The 23,399-nt window shown below is 36.8% G+C and overlaps 1 protein-coding gene across 1 annotated transcript in view; it reads right to left on the bottom strand.

Annotated features, from left to right (window-relative positions):
* Nucleotides 1–10,078: 10,078 nt before the first annotated feature.
* The window catches only part of cacna2d3a (calcium channel, voltage-dependent, alpha 2/delta subunit 3a), a 131,204-nt gene continuing 117,883 nt past the window's right edge, over nt 10,079–23,399 (bottom strand). The window contains exons 30-37 of the mRNA XM_028018879.1: nt 23,106–23,176; nt 20,453–20,528; nt 20,292–20,344; nt 18,669–18,724; nt 16,384–16,498; nt 13,108–13,220; nt 11,360–11,442; nt 10,079–11,276 (exon numbers count right to left, since the gene is read on the bottom strand). Coding sequence (XP_027874680.1) covers nt 11,184–11,276; nt 11,360–11,442; nt 13,108–13,220; nt 16,384–16,498; nt 18,669–18,724; nt 20,292–20,344; nt 20,453–20,528; nt 23,106–23,176 — 660 coding nt within the window. The 3' untranslated portion in view covers nt 10,079–11,183. The remainder of the gene's footprint in view (nt 11,277–11,359; nt 11,443–13,107; nt 13,221–16,383; nt 16,499–18,668; nt 18,725–20,291; nt 20,345–20,452; nt 20,529–23,105; nt 23,177–23,399) is intronic.

Below are 23,399 nucleotides of genomic sequence, written 5' to 3'. Positions count from 1 at the left end.
TTGTGATATACTTCGTATACTCTGCAAGTCCTTGGCGCTCATCACAAATCAGTGGTGTATAAACATAATTTAAAGCAGACAGAGTTGGTCTTAATTTCACATCCACCCCTGGACAGCATATTTATAGAAAATAGAAGTCAATTTCCCACACTGATTTATACTAGCAGTGACTGTGGGATTTGGAAAAAATGTATACTCACTCATAATGAAAGGAATGGAATAGTTTTTAGGGGATTTAGTTGCTGTTTTTCTTTACTTTTGTATTCTATAATTGTAAGCGATTTTTAAAGAGAAGTTATTTTATTCCTGTTGTTACATTCAGAGGACATTAACTTTTAAGCTGTATGACTTAGGTCAAGCATTTTTGGAAACCTTTTAAAAGCGTCTCTTAGCAGTACAGTACTTACAAATTTTCATCTCTCTGCACGAATATAATTTTTTTTATTTGTGGTATTTATATTCGTGTTATGGAAATAATACTGGGATTGACCTTTGATTAAAATATGCAAAAGAATATTTTTTGAGCACTGGATTACTTAGTAATGTTCCCTAAAACATTACCAAGCAGAACATTGTTGGTATCTTCCCTGCAGTCATCAATGTCAGTGGTAACTTCTGTTCTAAACCTGACCTATTTGTGTAGGCACGGTACAAATCTTGTTTTCTATCTTTTTAATTCCACTACAGAATGAAACCTGGATTGTAGCTCAAACTCCTTACTTTCTACTCTTTTTTTAAGCATTGATTTATTGTAATGCGTGTCCCATTCCTTAGGTAAAATTCACCTTACAAAAATATGTTGCTTTAACAAATACTTTATTTTAATAGTGCATCACTCATTGGAAACTGATATACAGCAAATTAAGCATGGCTGCTGAATAAACCTGGGAAGGCATGCTGTTTTATTCAACATGTGACATTAGCTCAATCGGCCCATGGAAACTGAAACTCAGTCCTAATAAAATATCTCGAGCCAACCCAAATGTATTAAATAAAAACAACTAAATCTCCTAATGGTGAAAGAAACCTTATAACCAAGTGGAAATGTGTTCCATGTTTTTCATTTTCATTCAGTGAGAATGATTCATTTAAAAGACCACATTTCAACAGGCTCAACGCATCCAAGTCTGCATTGTTAAGTGCAAAATCATTTTTTGCCAGTTTGCTTTCATTTAATTTCACAACTAGGGTCTGATATTAGTTCTGATATCAGAATTAATGATTTATCTATGCATCTTTTGTTCACTACTGAAGAGCAAAAAAACAGTCTAACACAATAAATTTCAGTTGTTAAATAAAGTTTTGTGGTATACTCAAGTCCTTTGCTCCATTGGAAAAGATAGATGGACGTGAAGAAAGTTTATTTTGAATCCCTGTCAACTTTGGATGCTGGCCGAACACCTTCACATCACGACTTTAGTAGTTTGGAAGTATGGTTTGAATTATGGCGCAAAAAAAAAAGATTCATTCATTTTCTTGTTTTAAAATAAATGTAGTTTCAAACATCTGAAACCATTTTGACGGTAAAATTTGCTTCTTGCAAACTTTTTCCCCGGAACTATATTTTGGTAAATTATAAACTCCACTTTCATAGCAAAGGCAAGGCAAGGTTATTTTTATAGCACTGCACAGAAAGTAATTCAAAATGAATATGGAAACCTAAAAAATGACATTAAAATATAAAAATACAAAAATGTAAGCATTAAATAAAAAACAAGGAAAGATAATGATTTTAAAAATTAGAAAAGAGAAAAGAAACTGATAAAGCAACCTTTAGCCTTTCTGTGTAATGTTTCAGTAAACAATAACAGTCTCTGTCCTTTGTGCACATTTCAGGTTTTCAGGAAGGCTATTCCAAAACTGAGGAGCATAGAATCCAAATGTTGGCTAACCATGTTTAGTTTCCATCTTAATCTTAATTTAGTCTACAATTTTGCATAAACATTGCTTTGATTAACTGAGAGGTCAACATACGTCATAGTAGGGTCTAGGGTTGGGGTTTAGGATTGTCTGGGAGGTGAAACTTCATCCCAGTCTCAAGAGGTGTCCAACAAGTTAGAAGAAAAGCATTTGTATTGTTTGATGGTGCCACTCCCAGGTTTTACGATGGGGGAAGTACTTCCAGAAGGGTCTGTATTTAGTTAGTTAGGTTATGCAACATGTAATATTTTGCATAATGGGCAAGAAAACAAATGTGTTTGATCTCAACATTATTTTCAATTGTAATTCACAATCATGCAACACCAAATACTTTTAAGTTTGTTGTCAAAGATCTGAGAAGGTTCTCCAATCAACATATACACATGTATAGTTTTATAGAAATATGCCATCAAAATTTCATTGAACCTACAGCACTGCCCCCACTCCCTTGAACAAAGTTCATGTCAAAAAATAAAAAACAAACATAGTGGATTACTCTCAGGAAAGAATAAAACGCAAAAGGAAAGACGTCCTCCCAAACTCACAAAAAGAACAGAAAAGAAAGAATCCTCATAAAAGAAAAATGTACTGTATTTGATTAATAGAAGCTACATAAAACATAGTAGGAATGGTATGTATCAAAATGAAAAGGTCAAAATGAATATGTTTCATAATCATAAAAAAAGTGAGAAGGGGGTAGAAAGAAAAGCTATGATATGCAAACCTCTAAAGGCTTTATCTAACCATTCCATTGATCAGTTTGTGGTGATGGTATTAAATATTCCACTTGTCATAATGAAAAGTTAAAGTGAAAATCATAGACACTAAAATCTTAAATGACTATATAAATGAAAACTAAAGCCCAGTTAGAACGTGGACAAATATGTTTGACAAAAAGAGTAGAGGGAAAAAGCGCCCCTGGGAGGAAATAAGGTCCAGTGAAAAGTGAATGAAATAACACACAGTGAGAGGGGGAGGTAATAAAGTTCGGAAGTTCAAATGAAGTGCTCATTTGGGCTCTTCTAGAAAATGTGGGAAAAAACCTGGTGGCATATCATAAAGACTATTCCAAGTAAAGTTAAACTTGGAATACGATTATTTGGAACGTATTCCAAGTAAACTTAGAAGCATGTAAACTTCAAGTTTACATGCTTCTAAGTTTTGAACCTTGCTTCTACTTTTCGCTGCATTATTGATGTTTCCCAATCGTCTATCTCAAATAACCTCATCTTTTTGTGCTGTTTCACTTTTTTTTGACGGATCTGATTGTGTGTGAGTTTCTTATTTCCGCTCCTAATTATGATGCACCACAGGATTTTTGGATTACACAGCTCATTGGGAAAACTCTTTATACACCCACTAATAAGCGATATAAATCACAAGTACACATATCTTCACTCACAGACATGCAACTATACGAACACGCACACACACACACCCCAACACACCCCCGCACACACCTTTGAGCTATGACGAGATCATATACAGTATATATTACATTTCTGATTATTTTTAATCACAATAACGTGGCCTATTCTGTTACTGTGGGACTGCAAGAGTCATACAAATTAACACCCTAATCAAAAGACTCCCCAGGACTTTCTCTGACTGCAAACAGACGAACCCGCCCTGCTTGCCTTAACCACAAAACATACGTCAGCGCTCAAGATTTCGCCATTGTGATGTCATACCCTCTAAAAGTTAGGTTGAGAGAGAGCAGGAGATGTAGATGCACAAAATATAAACAATTTAGAAACGTGTACATGTATACAGAGCACAATTACTCAATGATGGCTAGTAGTGAGGATATGAAATGGCTGTGGGCGGGTTTAAGAGTGAGCACTTGGATGTTCTTATGGTCAAGAGGGTCATAACGGATGAGTTCAGGGTGGGAGAGGAGGTGAGTGGGGGACAATGGGGCATATAAATGTCACACTGTTGAAATAATTTTCCTGTCAGGGTCTGTGGTTGAAACCTTAGCCTCGCTTTCACTGTTCTGCTATGCAAAATAAGGGTGTTGAAATCCCAGAGCCTGGTTAAGAAAAGAATAATGCAGCCAAACGTGTGTTTGACACCCTCACATCTATGTTTTTTCTACATTTGTTTCGAATTGTTAGGACATGAACTGTCTCTTTTCCCCTGAGTCTAATTCCATCAGTCATAACTTCATCAGCTATAATGCAACCTCAGATGCTTATCCTAATCCTATGGCATATTACTATTACAAAGTTAGAGACAATGATTGTGCCCAAAGGAATCTTAAAGCAAATTTATAAAGAATAATTTTTTGCAATGATTGTATTTGGACAGGACAGGAATAATTCAAGCAGGGTACAAAGATGCCGGGGGGTTTACTTGAGCTTCAAAATGACCCAATACCAACTGGATGAGGCTCTACTACCTACCTCAGTCCAAAAACATCATAGCCTAAAATCAACTACATAAAATGGCTCTGTTGCTCTTGTGTAAAGAGTGCTCACACACAAAAACATTGCACATACACCCTTTGCTGTGTAAAACTTCAACTCTTTAAATAATAAACTGACTGTAAAAATCTGTGAAGCCCTCTGACAACTTTATAGCTGACATAAACTCATTTCTACATTTATTAGCCCATTAGCAACACTTAGCAAGTATCCTAACAAATTTGAAAATATTTACTTCATACTCCAGAAAAGTGTGCCGTCAAATTCTCACATCTACATTTAAACAATTTCAGATATGGATTTTAAAATATAGATAAAGTGGTTTTGTAAATACCTGTACATTTTTAAAATATATTTGAAATGACACAGGACACATTAGAGCAAAAGGGTAACAAACCTACTTCCAGATTTTGGGACTTTGTTGAACAGAATCATAATCCACAAACAGAGAATACAAAAAACAGTGATAACCTTCCCAGAAGCAGCAAACCTACCAGAACTATTCCAAGAGACTTTATTTGACTCATCAAGGAGATCACAAAAGAATCTGCAACACCTAAAGAACAACATTTACTTACTTTCAGACTAGTCTTGTGAATTAACAGTACGAAAGGGACTGGGCAAATACAGTCCCCGTGGGAGAATTTCAAGGCCTAACTCACTGCTGACCTAAAACAACCCGATGGTCTGACTCACATTTGATCTCGATGATCCCTGAGACTTTAAAAAAAAATCTGTAAACTGACAGAACACGAGTGGAGCTTTTTGGAAAATGGAGATCCCATTACATTTGCCATGTAACCTAAGACTGTTATGCATTTCAGGGCTCAGCCTGGCCTGGCCTTGTTTCAAACCCGAGTTGGGCGTCTTAGCTTTAGCCGTCAGGGCCCAGTCCAAGCCCTGGAATTCCAAGAGCTGAAGTTCCATTCAGGAGATGAGGCTATTTTGAAGTCAACTTTTGATAGGTTAATTGGTCGTGGGGCTGGATACAGAGATGAGTCATATTCCAGATCTCCCAGTCAAAGGTTGCATTAGACTGACTACCCATCAATTTATAATTGATAATAGTGATACTTGTTTGTATTTAATTGTCACCCATCCATCCATTATCTAACACATATATCCCTGCAGAGTCATGAGGAGGGGTGGTGCCTTTCTCCAGCAGTCAGTGGGCGAGAGGAGGGGTAGACCATGGACAGGTTGCCGGTCCATCGTATTTCATTTTCATTCGATTTAATTAATGTTCAACAAGCTGGATATAGAATTCAGAAATGAATAAATGTAACTTTTTCTCTGCAGTAACAATAAACACTGACAGTGGCTCCAGTAATAAATTAACAATAAAATTAAATCATAGCACTTAAATTGTGTGCACCTGCTTGTACTTAATCATCTGTCTTAGGGTTTTGATCTTGATCAAAATTATGTCAATCTGCTGCAGTGGTTCAGCTACACCAAACGCAAGTCCAGCTCACACATGAAACTCAGATGATTTTTTTTTTTTTATTGATTTAGGTATAGCAGAGGGTTTTTTTCAGCTTTTTTCTGCACAGCGGGATTTGAAGCAACCGGTGTGGTGCCATATACCGCCATAACCTCCAGCTCATCGATTGCTGAAGTGCTCAGAATATTTTTCATGACTTTCCAATCAAATTGCGGGTCAAAGCCAGCTTGCTTTAGTGTCATGATGTCATGAAACCACCTACTCTCTCGCAGTAAGTGTGTCCTTTTGTTCTGTTGCCTATCTGATCTCTAATCCTCACCTTACTGTCATCTCCTTCTTCCTTTCTGACTGTCCATTTTGTTCAGCTGGTCTTTACAAAAACATTATGTATGCATTTAAGCAGCAGAGCTCAGGCAGTGATCTACATTTGGCTATTTGCTATTTAAGGAAGCTTTTGTGTTTGCCCCTTTAGGCCACTGCTGAGGATACCATGTGGGAGCAAACGAGGTTCTAGAGAGACTTAAGGCTAGTTTTCTAGACAAGTTCTGATTACAATTTGTTCTACACAAAATACAGCTAAATACATAAATATGTGCTGTTCTGTTTCGGTTTTCAGTTTGTGGCTGCAGCAGAAAATAGGTTTTGTCTGCATGATGGTGAAATGTATTTGGGGAGACTTTTCTCCGCAAATTATAGTCTTTGCAAGTCCTAATCAGATCTCAAAAACAACTAGATAGGATATCTCAGCAGCACCCACGAATTTACATTTCACACATATACACACATGAACACACCCCTACAAGCGGACACATACACAAACACATACAGATAGAGTATTAGTACATCTGGCTGTCAATACCTCTGGCGCACAAAGACGCCCCTAAATACTGAAAGCTCTTTTTCCGATCACAGCGTGGGGTAGTCAACTAATTCCTTGTATATGTACGTGTGTATTGAGAGTGTATGTTTTCAGCTGGCACCTTTCAACCTTGGCAGAAATGTGTCTCCTGGCACTCACAGGAACAAATTTGTCTTTGGTTGGTTTGGTTTTTGTCTCCAACATGGGAGCATGTGGGCATGTGCATGTGTGGGTAATGTAGCTGAGAAGTCTGCTCATTATCACCAGTGCACACAGTGAGCATGCGGTCAAAGCTTGAAGAGAAAAAGAAGAAAAAAAAGGGTGTGGAAAGTTGTGACTAAAGGGGAAGGGGTGGGTCTGATGAGCTCTGGATATGAAAATACTCATTTTGTTTGTTGTGGTGAAGATAGAAAAGCTCATTTGACTCATGATTGTGTACAAGAAATTACTATCATAAAAATAAAGATCAAATGCTTTTCTGTCATTGTCACTGTCCTCTTCTTTAGAAGAAAAAAAAAAACATATGGAGACGAGTTTCATGGCCAGCATACATTAAGCGATTCAGTGGAATTTTAGCAAAATACTGTGTGTGTGTTTTCCCAGCTTGCCTTAGTAGTGTCTTGTTGTGGTCACTGGCCATGTGGGTGGTCTCGGGTTTGCTTCGGCTGCTCAGAATCATTTCCATTTAAACATATCTGCGGTCCTCAAAGCAAACCACCAATGGATCCACTCCATCGGAGGTAACACCAAAAGCTTTGCCCTCCGCGTGACCGCTGGTATGCATTGTGCGTGTCATGTTTATCATGTGTGTGTTTATGCTTACGCCGTTTGAATGTGTGAATACAGCCAATTCGCTGTCGCCTGTCCTGTGGCAAGCAGGCAAAAAAACAATTTCTCATGTAGTCCAGAAACAAAGTTGAAGTAGTGTGAGTGTTGATGGATTGATGTGTTTTGAATAGCAGGGCCCCTTTAGGGCATTGTCTTCAAATCATCAGTGACTCCTCTCTGAGGGGTTCCTTCCCACCTCAAACAGTTGTGCAGATTGGATCACTGGGAAAGAATTTGGACGGCTTTTCAGAAAACACCATCATTTATGTGTCTTTCACTTGCTTTGTCTTTGAGAGACAAACCATTGGGCAGAGGGGGACTAAGAGTCAACTGACTGGAAAACTTCACATAAGATAAGCTAAGTATATAATGAAATGTAAGCAGGGGTGTACACACATCAATCACTTTATTAGTTACACCTGATTATTTGCTTAATACAATAGCAACGAGAAATCTACATGGTAAGAAGACAACTTGCTTATGTTCAGAGGAACACAAGAGGGTAGAAAAAGGATTTAAGTGACTTTGCACATGGTATTGTTGTTTGTGCCAGATGGATCATTGTCTCACTATCTGATCTTTGCATTAGACTTTGGATCATTTAGAAAACAGTAATGTACCTTACATCCCACAGTATATGCTACCTTCAAATGTCTATATTTATAAGGGAGTAAACATAACATTTGTCCATGTTTAATCAAATTTAAAATAACACTTTGCAGCTTCTTTCAAGTCAAATTAGATGTCACAGGATTAAAAGATAATTAGTACATGTCCATGTTGCAATTTAGGTTGAAGAACAAAGCGTGAAGGGTTGGCTTTCTAACCTAAACCAATGATGTGGCATGGGGCCACAAAATGTCATGGATTTGATGACAAAATATTTCTCTCAGTTATTAGAGCACATGTCTCCAACCCTGGTCCTCGAGATCTATGTCCTGCAACATGTGATTCAAATGAATAACTCATTAGCAGGCCTTTGCCAAACTTGATGGCATACCAGAAAGGTAATCAAATCATTTGATTCAGCTGCATTGGAGCAGGCATGTACCCTAAAAGCTGTAGGACAGTAGAAGTGGTGTAATGGTGTGGTGGTTAAACATTGCACCCAGTATGCATGATATCATAAAAACCAGTGATATGCTATAATGTTGGTGAATATTGCAGTGTTCATATGACTTGCGATTAAGAGGTCCCAGATGAATTTACTGCTGAAAATAAGTCAATAATTCCATCTGATGGATTTATTGAAAACTTTGTTTTAATTTCTTGACTTTACCAGAACATCTGAAGTTGAACATCCCCAGTGACCCTAGGATGTTGTGGAGCAGAAGACTCACATTATGGATGTGCAGCTGAGAAATCTGCAGCAATTGTGTGACAGTATGATGTCAACATAGACCAATGTTTTTGAGTTATGTTTTGTTAAGGCTGTCCTATAAAGAATTAAGGGAGTTCTGAATGTCAATGAATGTATTTTAAATAAATGTTTTAAAATTTGCAATGTGAATCATTTTGACTTCATCTGTGTTCCTTTTCCTCTGTTAAACTGTATGGTTCTAGTTGTCCATCTCTATTTCTTACAAGAATTTTAACTTTGTCTGCAGAAAGTTTTTGAGTCTGTGTGCATTTGTAGGCCTTTTAGCATTCTAGTGTCCAGTCATCGTTAAGGCTAAAGAGCTTACACAAAACATAGATGAACATTTACCACTCACATGAAGGACTGTGGTAATAGGGTGTGACTGCTCCACAGAACGAGGACTGCTTTCCCAAGGCAGCTTTTTGCATACACACAGCACCCATTTTCTCACAACTCATCTAGCTTAGTGGAAGGAATCACGGACCTGATTGGATGGGTGTTACACCAAAACAGCGCCAACTTATTATCCCCATGACAGATGACAAGCAAGTCAACTTAAACACATAGAAACCCCCCGTGCCCCAGAAAGCTAGCGATAATTGCAGTGACCAAGTTGAAGGACGCAAAACCTAAAAAATAAAACAGCAGAGATCACTATTCTAAGATACTTTTTTCAGAGCAGGTGAAGGGTGTGTGTAGAACTAAAGTGTTGAGTACTGAAGAGAGAGGAGGAGATGGAGCATGCCCAGCTGTTGACCACAAGGATCGTTTTGCTGACATTGAGACCGCAGCAGCGCTTGCCCTGGCTGGCACTGACAGCATCTCAGGAAAACTCAGCTGTCATTTTCTAAAATGTTACTCCAACAACAGCGCAAGCTATATATGACGTTGGCGCACACGATGTGAGTGGCTCTATGATGACAGAAAGGACGTCTATCGCTAAACAGATACAGATGTGTTGTAGCTGGTCTTCAACCGTCATGTCTTGGTCTTTATTGTCTCTCGATGGCTGGGTGGGGGCTTCCTCTGGGGCAGCAGTTCACATGAATGACAGAAAAGGGAAACAACAGATGTACAAGAGACACACATGTGTGCCACATTTCTGCTTTGGAGAAAACGCTGCTTCATGTGGCTTAAACTGAGAACAAAAGAGCCATCAGTGTGGATTAAAATTTCAGGTCTAAACCTTTTCAAACAGCAACTTCTAAAGAGTCTTCAAATAACTCAACATTCAACAAAAATACATTTTAAACAATATTTTATTTCAAAAGTACACAAACAGGAACGATATCTTCTTATAAGGCAAAGCTTAATTATTACAACCACTCACATCAGAGAATCTCTGAGTCACAGTTTATGGGTACCACTTGCAAACTATAAATAAACTTTTTTTTCTTTTCATATACAGTAGATATTGTAACAGATTTTTTTTTACATTGTGGAAAAAAGATAATTAGACAAACATCATATAACAATCCCAGCCACATGTAACATCTTTAGAATATATATTTTTTTAATCTTCAGAATCAAAAAAAAGTCCATGGAAAGTCCGAACAGGCCAGGGGAAAGTGCATCCATCTCTGTCCATGTGGGTGTTTCGTGGCTGTAATGCCCAATTCCAAACCCAGCTACAGACCCCAGTCCGTCGCTACAACCTGAAAGGACTGAACATTTTGGTACAACTGTCAGCGGGTATAGCCCTAGATTATTTTTTGTTCTTAAGCTTCTACTGGTGTGTTTGAACTTTTTCTACCATGAGCCTTTATCCCTCGTGCGATCCGATTATCGGAAGTCAAAAGTGCAGATGGCGCTGCACATTAAACAGACTAAAACAGAAAAAGGCAACATTAATGATGAAAATTCTCAGAAATGCTAAGCACCCTTCATCAAAAGCTACACTTTGAATGAAAAATCTTTCAGGGCTTTTTTCTAAGGTAGAACTTTCACCACTGAACTTGTTCTTGCCCCTGGTTTCTCAAACAACTGGTGGGGAGATGAAGAAAACCCCAATCCTGGTTTGGTAAGGGTCATAGAATCACAAAGTACATTCAATGTTATATTTTGTACTAATTTTCTCCCACTACCTTTCCATGTAGCTTATATGATATTTCCAAATGATTGTAGTTGTCTTAGCAGGTTTAATATTATCCTTTGAACAGTCCTTTCAATTATTGCATGACCCTGAAGGGTGATACCTCTGGGCTGGGGATCATATTGGTGATGGGTTTGAATCGGGCACAGTTTCATACAGGACAGAAATGTTGTATTCTGTGGCTTCATTGCAATTCCTCATAACGTTGAGCCAAGCCAAACCAGGTCAAGCTGTGGAGTCAGGACCAGCTTTGGTCACCTAAGGAGCAATGCCATGAGGGCTAAAAGCAGCGTGGCACTAAGCGATGTGGTGAGACTGCCAGCTCCTCCACACTCCATTGAATTCTCCTACAGTTACAGGAAGAATATATGAGAAGTAAATCCAGTGAAGTGTGCAGGTGAAGAGTGTGATACTTGTCAGTTGCAAATACCTCTGGATGAAAAGGGTGACAGGTATCCGGACGCCTCCTGTCTTTTTGCATCTTCAGTCTCTCACACTTGAGCGATTCGTTATGTGCAGTTGAAGTTAAGGTAAAAAAAAAAAAAAAACGAAAAAACCTGAAAGTGTATGCTATATACACTGCTGTGGGTTTTTGTCACAACAACAAATTCCATTGTATTTAATTTGGCTTTTATGTTATAGAATACAACAAAGTGCTGCATAATAATACAGTGAAAAAAATGAAAGGAAAAATCTGAAAAGTGCACTCTGAATTTGTAATACGCCCCAAATGTAGAGGGATACATTTGTACCCCTCTACTCTGGTACAAATGTATGACCTTTAAAACCCAACTAATAAGTAAAAAGAACCATGTGATATGTTCAGGCGGACATATCAGTAGAAAGGACAGATATTAATTGTGAATTCCACAAATCCACTATTTCTTTTATTTATGAAAATGTATGTATGTGTTTGACTGCATCAAGCAATTAGCTGCATAGATGCATTTAAGGACAATAATGTTTTTGTACTAAACAAAAAACTCATGTCAGAAAAAATAAACCTCCAGTGTATGATAAATTTTCTTCTGTGGCAAAGCACCGGAATAGCACACGTTATGCTGCAGTGAGTGCTTTACAAAAAATAAACACTGGAGGACATGTTTATAGCCGATTACATTTCAAAGAAATGTGCACTGATTAAAAAAAAAAAAAACACTTCTTGTGGTTAGAAACAAAAGTGTTTCTGTAAAACTTTTCTGTATCAGTAACTGTATCAGCAATTGATCAAAGTGTTTACCAGGATTTAGTGCACACTGACTCACAACGCATTTTAAGGACTTGTAGATTGCTGGACTGTGTCTCCTTGCTCTAGATTCTGTCCCCTACAAAGATCATCTTTTATCTTCAATCAATACAGGAAAGCAAGACTTCTCTAAATTTTCGGTCCGTCTGTGTTTAGGTCATCATAAACAATCTTTATGTCATTAACACAGGAATAGGCCGCCTGATATGTATGCCAGAAACAGGTGATTCATAATAATGACCACATGGATGCCTATCAAGTTTGCTTGATCTTCTTATTAAAGGACTTTTAGTTATTTAGAAAATAACCAACCTTAATCTTCCTCTTTCACCTTAATATTTACTAGTGGCATTATAACCACAGACATCCCCTGCTTTTCAAAATAAAACACTTATTGTTCCATTTGTCCGAAGTTCAACATTCTGTTTAATTCACTCTAATTTCATAATGTATAATGTACCTAAGGAGCATGTGTGTGTTGCTTAGACTAGACATCATTTACAGTTTCTTCTAAATGAGAAATTCTTTGTCTCAGAGTAAAGAAACCAACAGTTTTCAAACTAAATATAGTATAATCTATTGTAAAAAAAAAAAAAAAAAAAAAAAAAGGAGAAGACAAATTGAGCACAGGGACTAAGAAGTGTAAACTAAATCCTTACAACGACACTTCAAATTCTTCAAAAAAGCCGTTGTGGTTTTATACAGTCTTAAAGTTAACACTAACCCCAAAAAGTGATAACAGATTTCTAAATTCTAATCTATTTTTGTAGTACATAAATACTGTATATTTATAGCATTGAAATGCTAAAGGTACCCACAGAGATTTTTCTTTTTGACTTATTAGAAAACTGAGACTGAATGTCAACTTTGGAAAAAAAAAAAATACATCCCTGCCAACCTTCCCCTGACCTCCAAACACAAGTGAAGGATATACATAATTTCAAAGGGGTCCATGGTGATGGGTCCAAACTGGCTGCAGTCACACTTGTTGTCCACCACAACCATAAAAAGGTTACTGCTGGGGATCTGCTGAATCACAAATGACCTGCCAGTGAAAGCAGAACACCAGAAGGAAAACGATGAAAAATGAGAAAACACGTAGGGAGAAGAAATTGTGTGATAAACAACAATTTATCACAATCGTCAAAACGGATGCGTTAGAAAGTAACTTCCAGATCGGTAATGTCGCTCATGTTTGAATTCTACTCTAATGTATAAACTGTATTAGAAAGAATCCACACAACAAAGGACAAGGACATAAAATACTCCATTCAGAGCTCTGAATAAACTTGGAGACGCACACCATCTCGGATGGACATGGCCAGACTGGACACACATACTAACTCTTTGCAACGTCTAGTCCAAGGTGAGCATCAATGAAGTGTTGCTGAATATAACACACTCCATCAAGAGACAAATGTGAACCACACTTTGGAGCATATTTCTTCCCACGTCTGTGTTTTACTGGCCTGGGAGATCAGGCCTCCTGCTTAGTGATTTATTTCCATGGAAGAGCTTTATGATGAAGAGAGCTCGTAAAGATTATATTTTTTTCTTTATGTTGCTCTGTCTTTTCTTTGGGTCTCTTTCTTTCTCTGTCTCTTACTTCACTTTGGTTATCAAATATTTTATTTAATTATCAGATGTTAAAATAGCGTCCGAACAAATTCTTTCTGAAGATAAGGAGTTCAACTGCTGACAGATTAAAGCTGGCCTAATATCTGCAGCAGTATTTCCTTCCTCACCGATTTAATAGCATTGTTCATTTAATCCTATTCCTAAAAGTATCTAATTCTTTAGTAGTACCAGTCAGCTACATTTTTTACACGTATCTCACTGTGACCAACAATGTCCAACATAACTACTTCAGCAGATTGGTCAATTCAGTTCCAGGCAGTTACTCAGAATCTGCCAAAATTTCTATTACTACGTTTTCAACCCCTGTGCAGTGCCAGGCTCGTCGAGTTCTGACTACAGAAAAAAAACAGCAGAACAAGCTTTCTGGAGAAAACATTGCTAAACATATCATGACACTGCACAGCTGCTAGACTTGAACATATCCAGTGTTAGGAAAATAAGTTCCACATCCTGCATGAAAGCACAGATAGCCCAAAGACTCATTGAAGAATGCCTCAAATCCGCACAGATACTCAGCAACAACCACCAATGCAAACTCTTTTACTAAGACAGAAAAAAACAGACAATTTTCTTCTCTTTGACCTAATGAAAAGACTTGCTATACGTTTTCTGAGAAGGATGAAAGGAGGACATGGTTGCAGACACCATAAAAAACAGCACTCACATTATGGGAAATAAATGTTTGAAAATAAGTGCTGAAAATGTTCAGAGAGAGTGACTGTCCATGCCTTCCTTTCAAAGTTTTCATAAAATATTAACGTACTTCATGTTGACAGTTGGTGAAAAATAGCAGTATGTTTTTGCTTATGAGTTTGAATCCCGTACTTTTTTATAGTATAGGAAGTTGCATGAAAGTTGCACATTTCATGTAAAGGGAAATTTTTGCCCATTACATGAATAAGTCTTTGCTAAAATTTGGTTGCAGTTCTTTTTGGTGTGGATTTAACAGTTTTTATTATAACTATAGCTGCATGTTGTGCATGGTTTAGATTTGAAATTTAGACTCTTGATAATTGTATGTGTTTACTCAGTTAAAGATCTAACCCTAACCCTAACCCTACCCCTATATAAAACCTCAAAAAATGGTAAAAGCAAATCAGGAATATTTAGTAGCTTTCATTTTTGAATGCTGCAATATCCTTTTACTTTCTTTTAATCATCATACACAAATAATCTCAACATAGTTTCTTCAGTTGATTTCTAACATATTGGGAGTGAAAAAATGTTAGGTTTAGGAAACCAAGCAGTCCTGTGAGTGGCCTCACACATTGTAACAAACAATGTGAGGCTACAAAGCCCAGTTTATCAGAAATATGAAAAACTAAAAGATACTGGGCAGATATCAGTAAAAATAAACAGATGTAGACACTATTTTTACTTGCTTTGAACCCTGTATAGACCTTGCAGAAATGGAAATAAGGACTGTTCTTATTAATGCAGTTTGAAATAAAGATATGCTTGTATTTTAAAAGTCTTCAAGATGAAGTCACCCTCTGGCTAGAAAAACAAACTATGCAATGAATCTATTAATTCTGGGAAGCTAGAAAAGCACCAAATCAAACATACAGTACATCGCTTCATTTAGACTAATACGCAATCCTCTGCGTTTCGGTAATGAATGTATACAAATAATGACACACATGCACACTGAGAATCAAAATACAGAAAGAGAAGTTTAACAGGCAAGAGTTTGGGCTCCGTTTCCTAAAGCATAAAGCATACACGCATGTCTCAATGAAAATATAACAGAAAGTCTCAGTGAGCCAAAACATAAAACAGATGTTTATCACAAGTACTTTTAGTTACAAATATAATTTGTAAAACTTCATATGCATAAAATAAAGAACTTATTTCACATTGTCAGATTTTTTGTATCAGATGAGGAGGATTTTTCTTTTTTTTTTTATCGTAAAAGCGCATATCTCTTCATGGTGTCATCACTGGATAAAAATAACTCTGTCATGTAAATCTGAATGGGTGTGAGAGAGCCTGAGTAGGTGCTGCTGTATGTGTGTTTTGCGTTATGACTGGCTCCTCAACCGCATTTTAGACATGGCACCAACGGCGGTGGTTACCCTGCCGACCTTGAGGGGCTCTACAGTCAGCAGACACACAAGGAAAACACACACATACACCCGCCAACACACGCACACAAACACAGATTTCCGAGCTCACTGGCAGTTCCACAGCTGGGAGCAATGAAGGGCCCATTGGAGGGATCCAGAGAACACCCCACAATTGCCTGACAGAAAATCCCAAATTGTTAATGGGGACCACACTCATTTTCCCATTTTTAAAAGGAAGCCTTTTTTCAACCTCTCCCTCATCCCTAAATGCCTCGTATTTCAAACTGCTGGAGGACAGAGTTGGGGGTTTGTGTGTGTTGCTGATGGATTGGCTGGATAAACGTATTTTTCACAGATAACAAAATTAAGTTAAAGTTTCTCTCATCCTGTTTGCCGTTTTATTTCAGTTACATTCTTTTATAGCAAACAAATGTAAAAAGCATGCCACTGCGGAAAGTTGCTAGTAATCTTTTGCTTTTTTTTACATTTCTGAGTGTCGCTTACTTGATGCAGCCATTGCAGTCGATGTTGCCCATGTTCTCCTTGATTGTTCTTTCTGAGACGAAGGCAGGGTACTCTGTGTCACATGGCACCTGCATATGCGGATCTACCCTTTGAGCTAAACCAAAGAGGAGATTAACAGTGAAAAGAGAGAGGAGGAGATAATGAAAAATGAGAATGAAAGAAATGGCAAAGAAAAGGCAAATTTGAAGGAAAAGTTAAAGGACACTGAATAAAAGACTTAAATTATACATGTAAAAAACTCATCAAGTCATTAAAAAGGATTGGAGGCAAACCACTTAACACATCACATCCATGCAAAAAATGCAACCATTAAAGAACATAGTATTTTTGAAGCAGAACAACTGTTTTCTGCTTTAAAATGCCAATTTGAGGCATTTGTTCTCCCCAAACATTGCTTGAACACTACTGCCACCCAGAGGATTGAGAAAATTCTACAAGGTGGCTGGCAGTATCTTCCATTAGCAAACTAATTTATTTAACACAAGAAAACAGCTCTTAAGCTCAGCTTAAGCACAGAGTGCTTCTCATCTTTATGACAGAGATTTCTAAAGATGGCGGATTATATGTGTGATTAGAATGGAGTGGTTTAATTACAGCGAGTCAGCAGCACAGCATTGTTGTCTGTGCTTGTGTGTCGCATTAAAACCATATATGAGTATAAACGTCTGGGATTAGCTCAGCTTGAGTAGCTGTGTAGATTTGGTTACAGCCTTGCTAGGTTGTTGTGTTTCAGCCCTGTGTCACAAGCCCTGGTGTCTTTGTTGTAAAAAGATACAGAAAGTGCTGCTAAGACCTGAGGCTAGCCAGCTGTGAAATTGTCTCGAATGCTTGGCGAGTGGTGATGCCCAGCTTCACTTCATCCAGGATTAAAATGTGCAAGTAAAGCATTTTATGGAACTCTCATTTTGGATTTCTTTCTCTCTCTCGCTTTCACAAAAATATTTTGTTGGTTTTGGCTCCAATTAATGTGACACTTTGACGCTGCTTAGTGCAAGTCTCATTTCAGACAGGGAAATGGTATTCAGCACTCCATAAAGCATGAAGAATTACAGCATTTACTGCTTGTCGGTGAAAATATGAGAATGTGCATGTTTTCAAGGAAGAAAACGAGACATAAAAGTACAAGCAAAGACATAAACCAGAAAAGAAAAATACATACCTCTGCTTTTATAAAGCAGATATTATTTCTCTCCAAAATCAATGTTCAGTATGCACCTTACGAATCACACTGTAAATTTTTGGTAGTTGCATAATAAATTTGGATTTGGGTTATTTCTTGCCACTGTTTTCATACTGACATTTTTTTTTAGGGGATCTTATTATGGAAGCCTAAGTGCAAACGAGGAGATGGTGAAGGTAAAGATACAATGATGTCATTCAACCAATTTATTTTCCTTGAATTTTAACACAGGTGTTGTGGCCATTTATGCTAAATTTTGTGGATTGTAATTTTGACCTATTTAGTTTTCTTCTTTGGGTAGTTAGAATATATTTAAGTTCGTTTATCACCAAAATTTGTAATTAATTTTTACATTTGGAATTGTTTAAATTACGTTGTTAATTGTTAGACCCTCCTATTAATTTGAGTAATTAAGAACACACCGGGTGCTTGGTGGAGGTCTATTGTTTGGTAAATGTCTGGCGTGTTGACAGGAGGTTTTGTAAATAATTTTCTGACCACTTTTTAGAGTTTCAAACATCAAATTAAGATTATTTTTCATTTTCAACTAAGTTGCAAGACATTTTTTGGTAATTATCTTGTCTCTACTTTTACAGGAAATAAATCACACATATTTTTTACAAAACAATCAAGTCGGAAGTGCGTGCAATCAGCATTGTCTTGTAAAGACAAGGGAAGCAATTGAAAGCAGTATTTTTGTTGTAATATGGATCGGCAAAACAGTAGCCTCTGCTCAGTTGATCTAAGGGGCAGAATTGACTAACAGCTCAGAGCTTTAATGCATAAATCTCAAAATTAGACAAAACTCTTAAAGTAGATAGTAATTAGTAAAGTGGAGTTTTTCAGATTCCAGTTAGGATTCTTTCAGTAAAGTTTCTATCATCTGAAAACTACCAAGGGCTTTATTTGTAAAATCTACAACAGAAAAACCATGAACCAGAAAAACCTCCAAAACTACTGACAACAAAAAACAAATTAATTTGTTATTCTGATCAAAATAAATAAAATGTAAAATATTTATATTCTTTTTAATAATGCAATTATGTGTTTGTGGGCGGGTTGTTTAGAATGCATCCATTCTTACCTTTGGCTGTGAGATCAGAGTTCCACCAACTGTATAAGTTGAATTCAACCAGGAAACTGAATATGGAAATGACAGAGATTAACAATACTCTGAAATGCATACACATGTTGCTATTTATTGCTTCAACATCCTTTTATGCAAGACCACAGAAAATCACGAATGCTTAGTAAATTAAAAGTGTTGTAGAATATTCTATGAGTTTATCCTGCAATGAATGCAGCAAGTCCTGGCATTCATCATGAATTGGAAATCTCCTCTAGGAGCTGCAAGTTTTGTTTAATTTGAAGAAAATCACATGTTTCTTGCAATACATCAAGCCATTTCAGAGTTTATTTTTATTCTTATTTAGAATAACAGAACTAGAGATATCCAATACCAAGCATCAGATCTTAGAATCACTCAAGGTACAGTATTTTAAGTTCATCTTATCGAAGTAACTAAACCCCAACCCAGCACCAGTTGGTGTTCTGCTGTCTACCATTTGACATCCAGGAACCCCATCATGCTGTGTGGCCACAATTTGTGCTGCTAACTATTAAAAAAAAAAATCACAGCCAACTTTGTTGTCAGTCACTTTTTAAAACTGTAGTATAAGATATGCTTAAATATTCTGTTAATTTAACACATCTGTGTTTTCCAAACAAAATAAAATGTTTTTCATCCTTTACGTTGAATTGAAATGTTTGTAGTCAAGCAGCTGTTCTTTTAAGGGTAGAGCAGGTAGAGCTATGTTCAGAGCTAAGTGCTAAGCTTATAAAACAGGAGAGCAATGTTTTCTCTAAGTGTGAAAATGTGACTGACTCGAATTGCTGTGACATTTGCTAAGATCTGAATTATCAGAGTCATCTCAAAACTGAAGAGTTGAAAAACAGATCAAAAGCCGTGTTATTTTACACTTTAAAGCTCCTGAGTTTTTTAAGTCTAGATGGCAATCGATTTTTTACTAATTTGGACTGGAAAAAAGAATATCAAAATTGGGGGAAAAAAGCAGAAAGTGCAGTGGATAGAAGATTTTTTTTTTTTTACATCTCATTTAAATTATTTATTTTAAATTAATTCTAAATTTTAAGCATAATAAGTACTGACAATTGTACTACCTAATTGATAAGGAACAAGTGCAAATACCAAAAATCATTGGATATTTCACATAACAGATGGATGATTTTTTTTATTTTTTTTTATTTTCAGCTTTACTTATTCTTAGGTCTAGCTATATGTTGTAGAAATAGGAAATATCTCACATTTATCTCATTTCTCTAATTACTTGTATTGTTAAAACATAAAATGAGTTCTGACAACTCTGTACTCCCATGATGCACTGTGGCAGTGACAGACCACCCAGCAGGACTAAACCACAACCACAATGTGGCATCACAGAAATACTCATGGTGCAGGAAACATCAGGTAGCTATTACTGGTTATGATCACAGAGGATCACATCAACGTACATGTGGAGGCCTCCATAAACAAATACACAACAGATATACAGTATACTCACAAACATACAGCTAATCTCAAAGCAGACAGGCCTAAATACAAGTCTTCAGAAACCACATATATGCACAAAGCTTATAGCGTTACTCCATAAACAGACAAGAGGTATTCTCCAGTGAGGACTCTTACATGACAAGCTCAGTCAGGATCCACTTTACAGCTGCAAAGAAAGCGAAGTAAGGCTAGAAGAAAAAAAGAGGGGGAGGAAATGATTGGACACTAGCAATAAATATTGTACTATATGGACCTTACTACATGGGTAGAACACATAGAGGCTGGAGAGTACTCACATCCAGGAGTGTGTGCCCACTGTCACTACTTTCTGAATGGACCCAACAAAGAGCCTGGTAGTCATACAGTGTGACACTATGGAGACAAATATAGAATAGACAACAGGACGGTGACACAGAGCATCCAAAATAGAATCAGAGAAAATATTTTCCATAGTTGTGTTGAGTTGTCAAGGAATCTTGATTCAGACATTATCTGCAAATACATGCCTGACAAGCATTTTAGTCTGCTGTGTTGGGGATGGAAGATATTCAGATCCCACCTCTGTAATAACTGCTTCACCTACAAGTATTATACATGATGGGTGTAGAAAGAATGGAAGCAGCAAAGCAAGTGAAAGCTGAGCACTTCCTCAAAGGTTTGTCAAAGTGATTTCAGAAAAATCTGTGTGTGGATAATTTGTGGGATATTGGAGGGATATCTGAGGTTTTAAGGGCTTAGAGAACCTTGAGGGGGTAAGATCTAGCTGTGTCTGAAGGAGGTTATTGCTAAGGTTACAAGCTTGTCTTTGAACAATGGACACTCTTTTTAATAGCCGTTGGGAGAGGTCTTGCACATGATATACTTGTGTGTGAATGGCAGTCTGAACATGTGTAACAACAGAGTGGGGTTCAATATATCTGCCGCCCCAAGCGATGTTGAAACCTCAGTCGCAGTACTAATGACACACAGCCCCAACACGATGCCCAGAACCAATTAGTGATAAGTAAGACCACATGAATTGGTTCATAACTTACTTAAATTAATGTAAAATTGCATGATTGTATATATCAGTGATTCTCAAAGTCCTGACTTCCATTGACAATATGGTCAGGTACTTTTTAAGGTTAACAAATGTGTTTAGTTCTAAAGCACTCAATACCAATTGGTGGGGTCCTGTAATATTTGTCATTCATAACTGCCATACACCACTTGTTTGAGAGGCAGGACAACAACTCGCATTATTAACTAGATAAAAAAATGAAAACCTACATTTTGTAGAGCTAAATTATCAACAAGTCACATTAAAACCGAGAGACCAGAAGGTAATGCTAGCCTAGTAACGCAGCAAATATATCCCTGTGTAAAAATCTTGTAAGTGTAGAGTAAAATAATTCTCTAAAAAAAAAGTGCAAAGATAGCTCTATTTAAGTAAAGTGCAGTTAACACTGGAGTAGCTCAAGAAAGACTGTCCAAAAGGTAATGGAAAAGAAATATTAAAATAAAAAAAATAAAGATTAATGTACCCTGAACATCATTATTGGTGGTTGGTGAAATCACAATGACACTGCAGACCATGTAGCACCAGCAAAATGTGGTGTAAATTTTACAAAAATGCTTTGACAAAACTGAGCGGTAAATTTTAGAAGTTTTTACCTTATTTTGTACATTATTGTTATTTTTTAATGTTGCTATTGAGATTTAATAGATTAATTATATGAGTAACTACTTGTTAAAGTTGAACAATGTGGTTACCCTATAAAACTTGGAATTCTTAAAATAATTAAGTGGAAAAACATACTGTAGGGAAATAACTTTTTGTAAGGTAAAAACATACAAAATATTTGTTCATCAGTAATTGTTGCAGTCCTCTTATGCAGAAATCTGATTTGAATTCATGAACATATTTGACTTCTCCTGTTATAAGTTATTGAACAATACTTGCTTTAATCAAACAATTGTTGAAGTAGTAACCTTCTTGTTTTAATGTATCAAAAGCATTGATTTTGGCCTATGAATAAGTTCAAGCTGACAGTTTGTGTCAAGCTTAAGTAAGAAATTTGACAAGTAAATGTCACTTAAAACTAGACAAAATACTGACAGATATATTGGATTCATCAGTGTTTAGATCTCAAGGCTCCATTACTCATCATGCTAATGTCTTCCCAAAACAAGTCATGTTACTCCTTCAACATGTCTTCCTCAATCTTCAAAAATCCATCTTCAACCAACTTTAAGAATTCTGAGAAAACAATTGTACGGCCCTTGTTTTTATGGATGGGTCTGTAAACTATTAGCTGTCTGATGTTAAGGGTTCATTTTTATATACTATGGGCTGGGTTTTGCAATTATGCAATGATTTGCAGTTTTACACAGAGAAATTCCCCCTCATCCACATCCCATACGTATAAAAGAATGGAAGGTACTGCCCCGCTGCAGGCTTGGGAATGTGGTTGCAAGCTTCAGTGAAATACTAATTTACGCAAAGCTCTGTAACTAGGCAAAGACTTCACAAATTTCAAATCATTCCATAACTGGCTTATATTACAACAAAAGTTTGTGTGTTTTTGGATTGTGGGCATTTCTGCTGTGGAACAACAGGGAAGGTGTCCTGGAGCTAAATCTGAAAATACAGATACAGGAGATAGAGGTTTTTGACAAGAATAGTATGTTTGTCCACATGCTTTTTGTTTGAGAGGATGTGTGTATGGTGTGGAAATGTATGCACTGAACTTTCTCTTAATTCTTTTGTCTCAGGAAATAAAGATTTGCTTTGGCACATTTAGAGCTGTCCACACGAAAAGAGACATGCTCTCATTTTGTAACCTGCCTTTTGATTTTTTTTTTGCACGTTTGTACAAATATACATCCACTCACACTTATGCATGTACTTGAACCTCCAAGTGCACACACATATACACACCCAGACACACGCATGCACACATGGATTACCGTTTAAAAGAGCCCATCTGCAGCAACTTATTCATTACAGCTCCTTCTGCTTCACCAAAAAAATTTCCAGTCTGAAAAAGAAAGGACAAAAGGTTCTTTAATGAAAAGAGTATTGCCCATCTGCAATAGTTTTATAAAAATTTTAACCATATAGCAATTATATCATATGCATTGTTTATTATACTCCAGAATTTGAAAGTGCACATTTTGAAGCATTTATGGAAAACTCTACCTTGTTTTTCAGATAGCACCTATGCTACCTGAAAAAACAAGCTGATGAGTTCATCTTTTGAT

Source organism: Xiphophorus couchianus, chromosome 1 (genome assembly GCF_001444195.1).
Source record: "Xiphophorus couchianus chromosome 1, X_couchianus-1.0, whole genome shotgun sequence".
In the NCBI taxonomy this organism is placed as follows: Eukaryota; Metazoa; Chordata; class Actinopteri; order Cyprinodontiformes; family Poeciliidae; genus Xiphophorus; species Xiphophorus couchianus.
The sequence above is the reverse complement of the archived record's forward strand: the minus strand, read 5'-3'. Positions and strand labels throughout refer to the sequence as shown.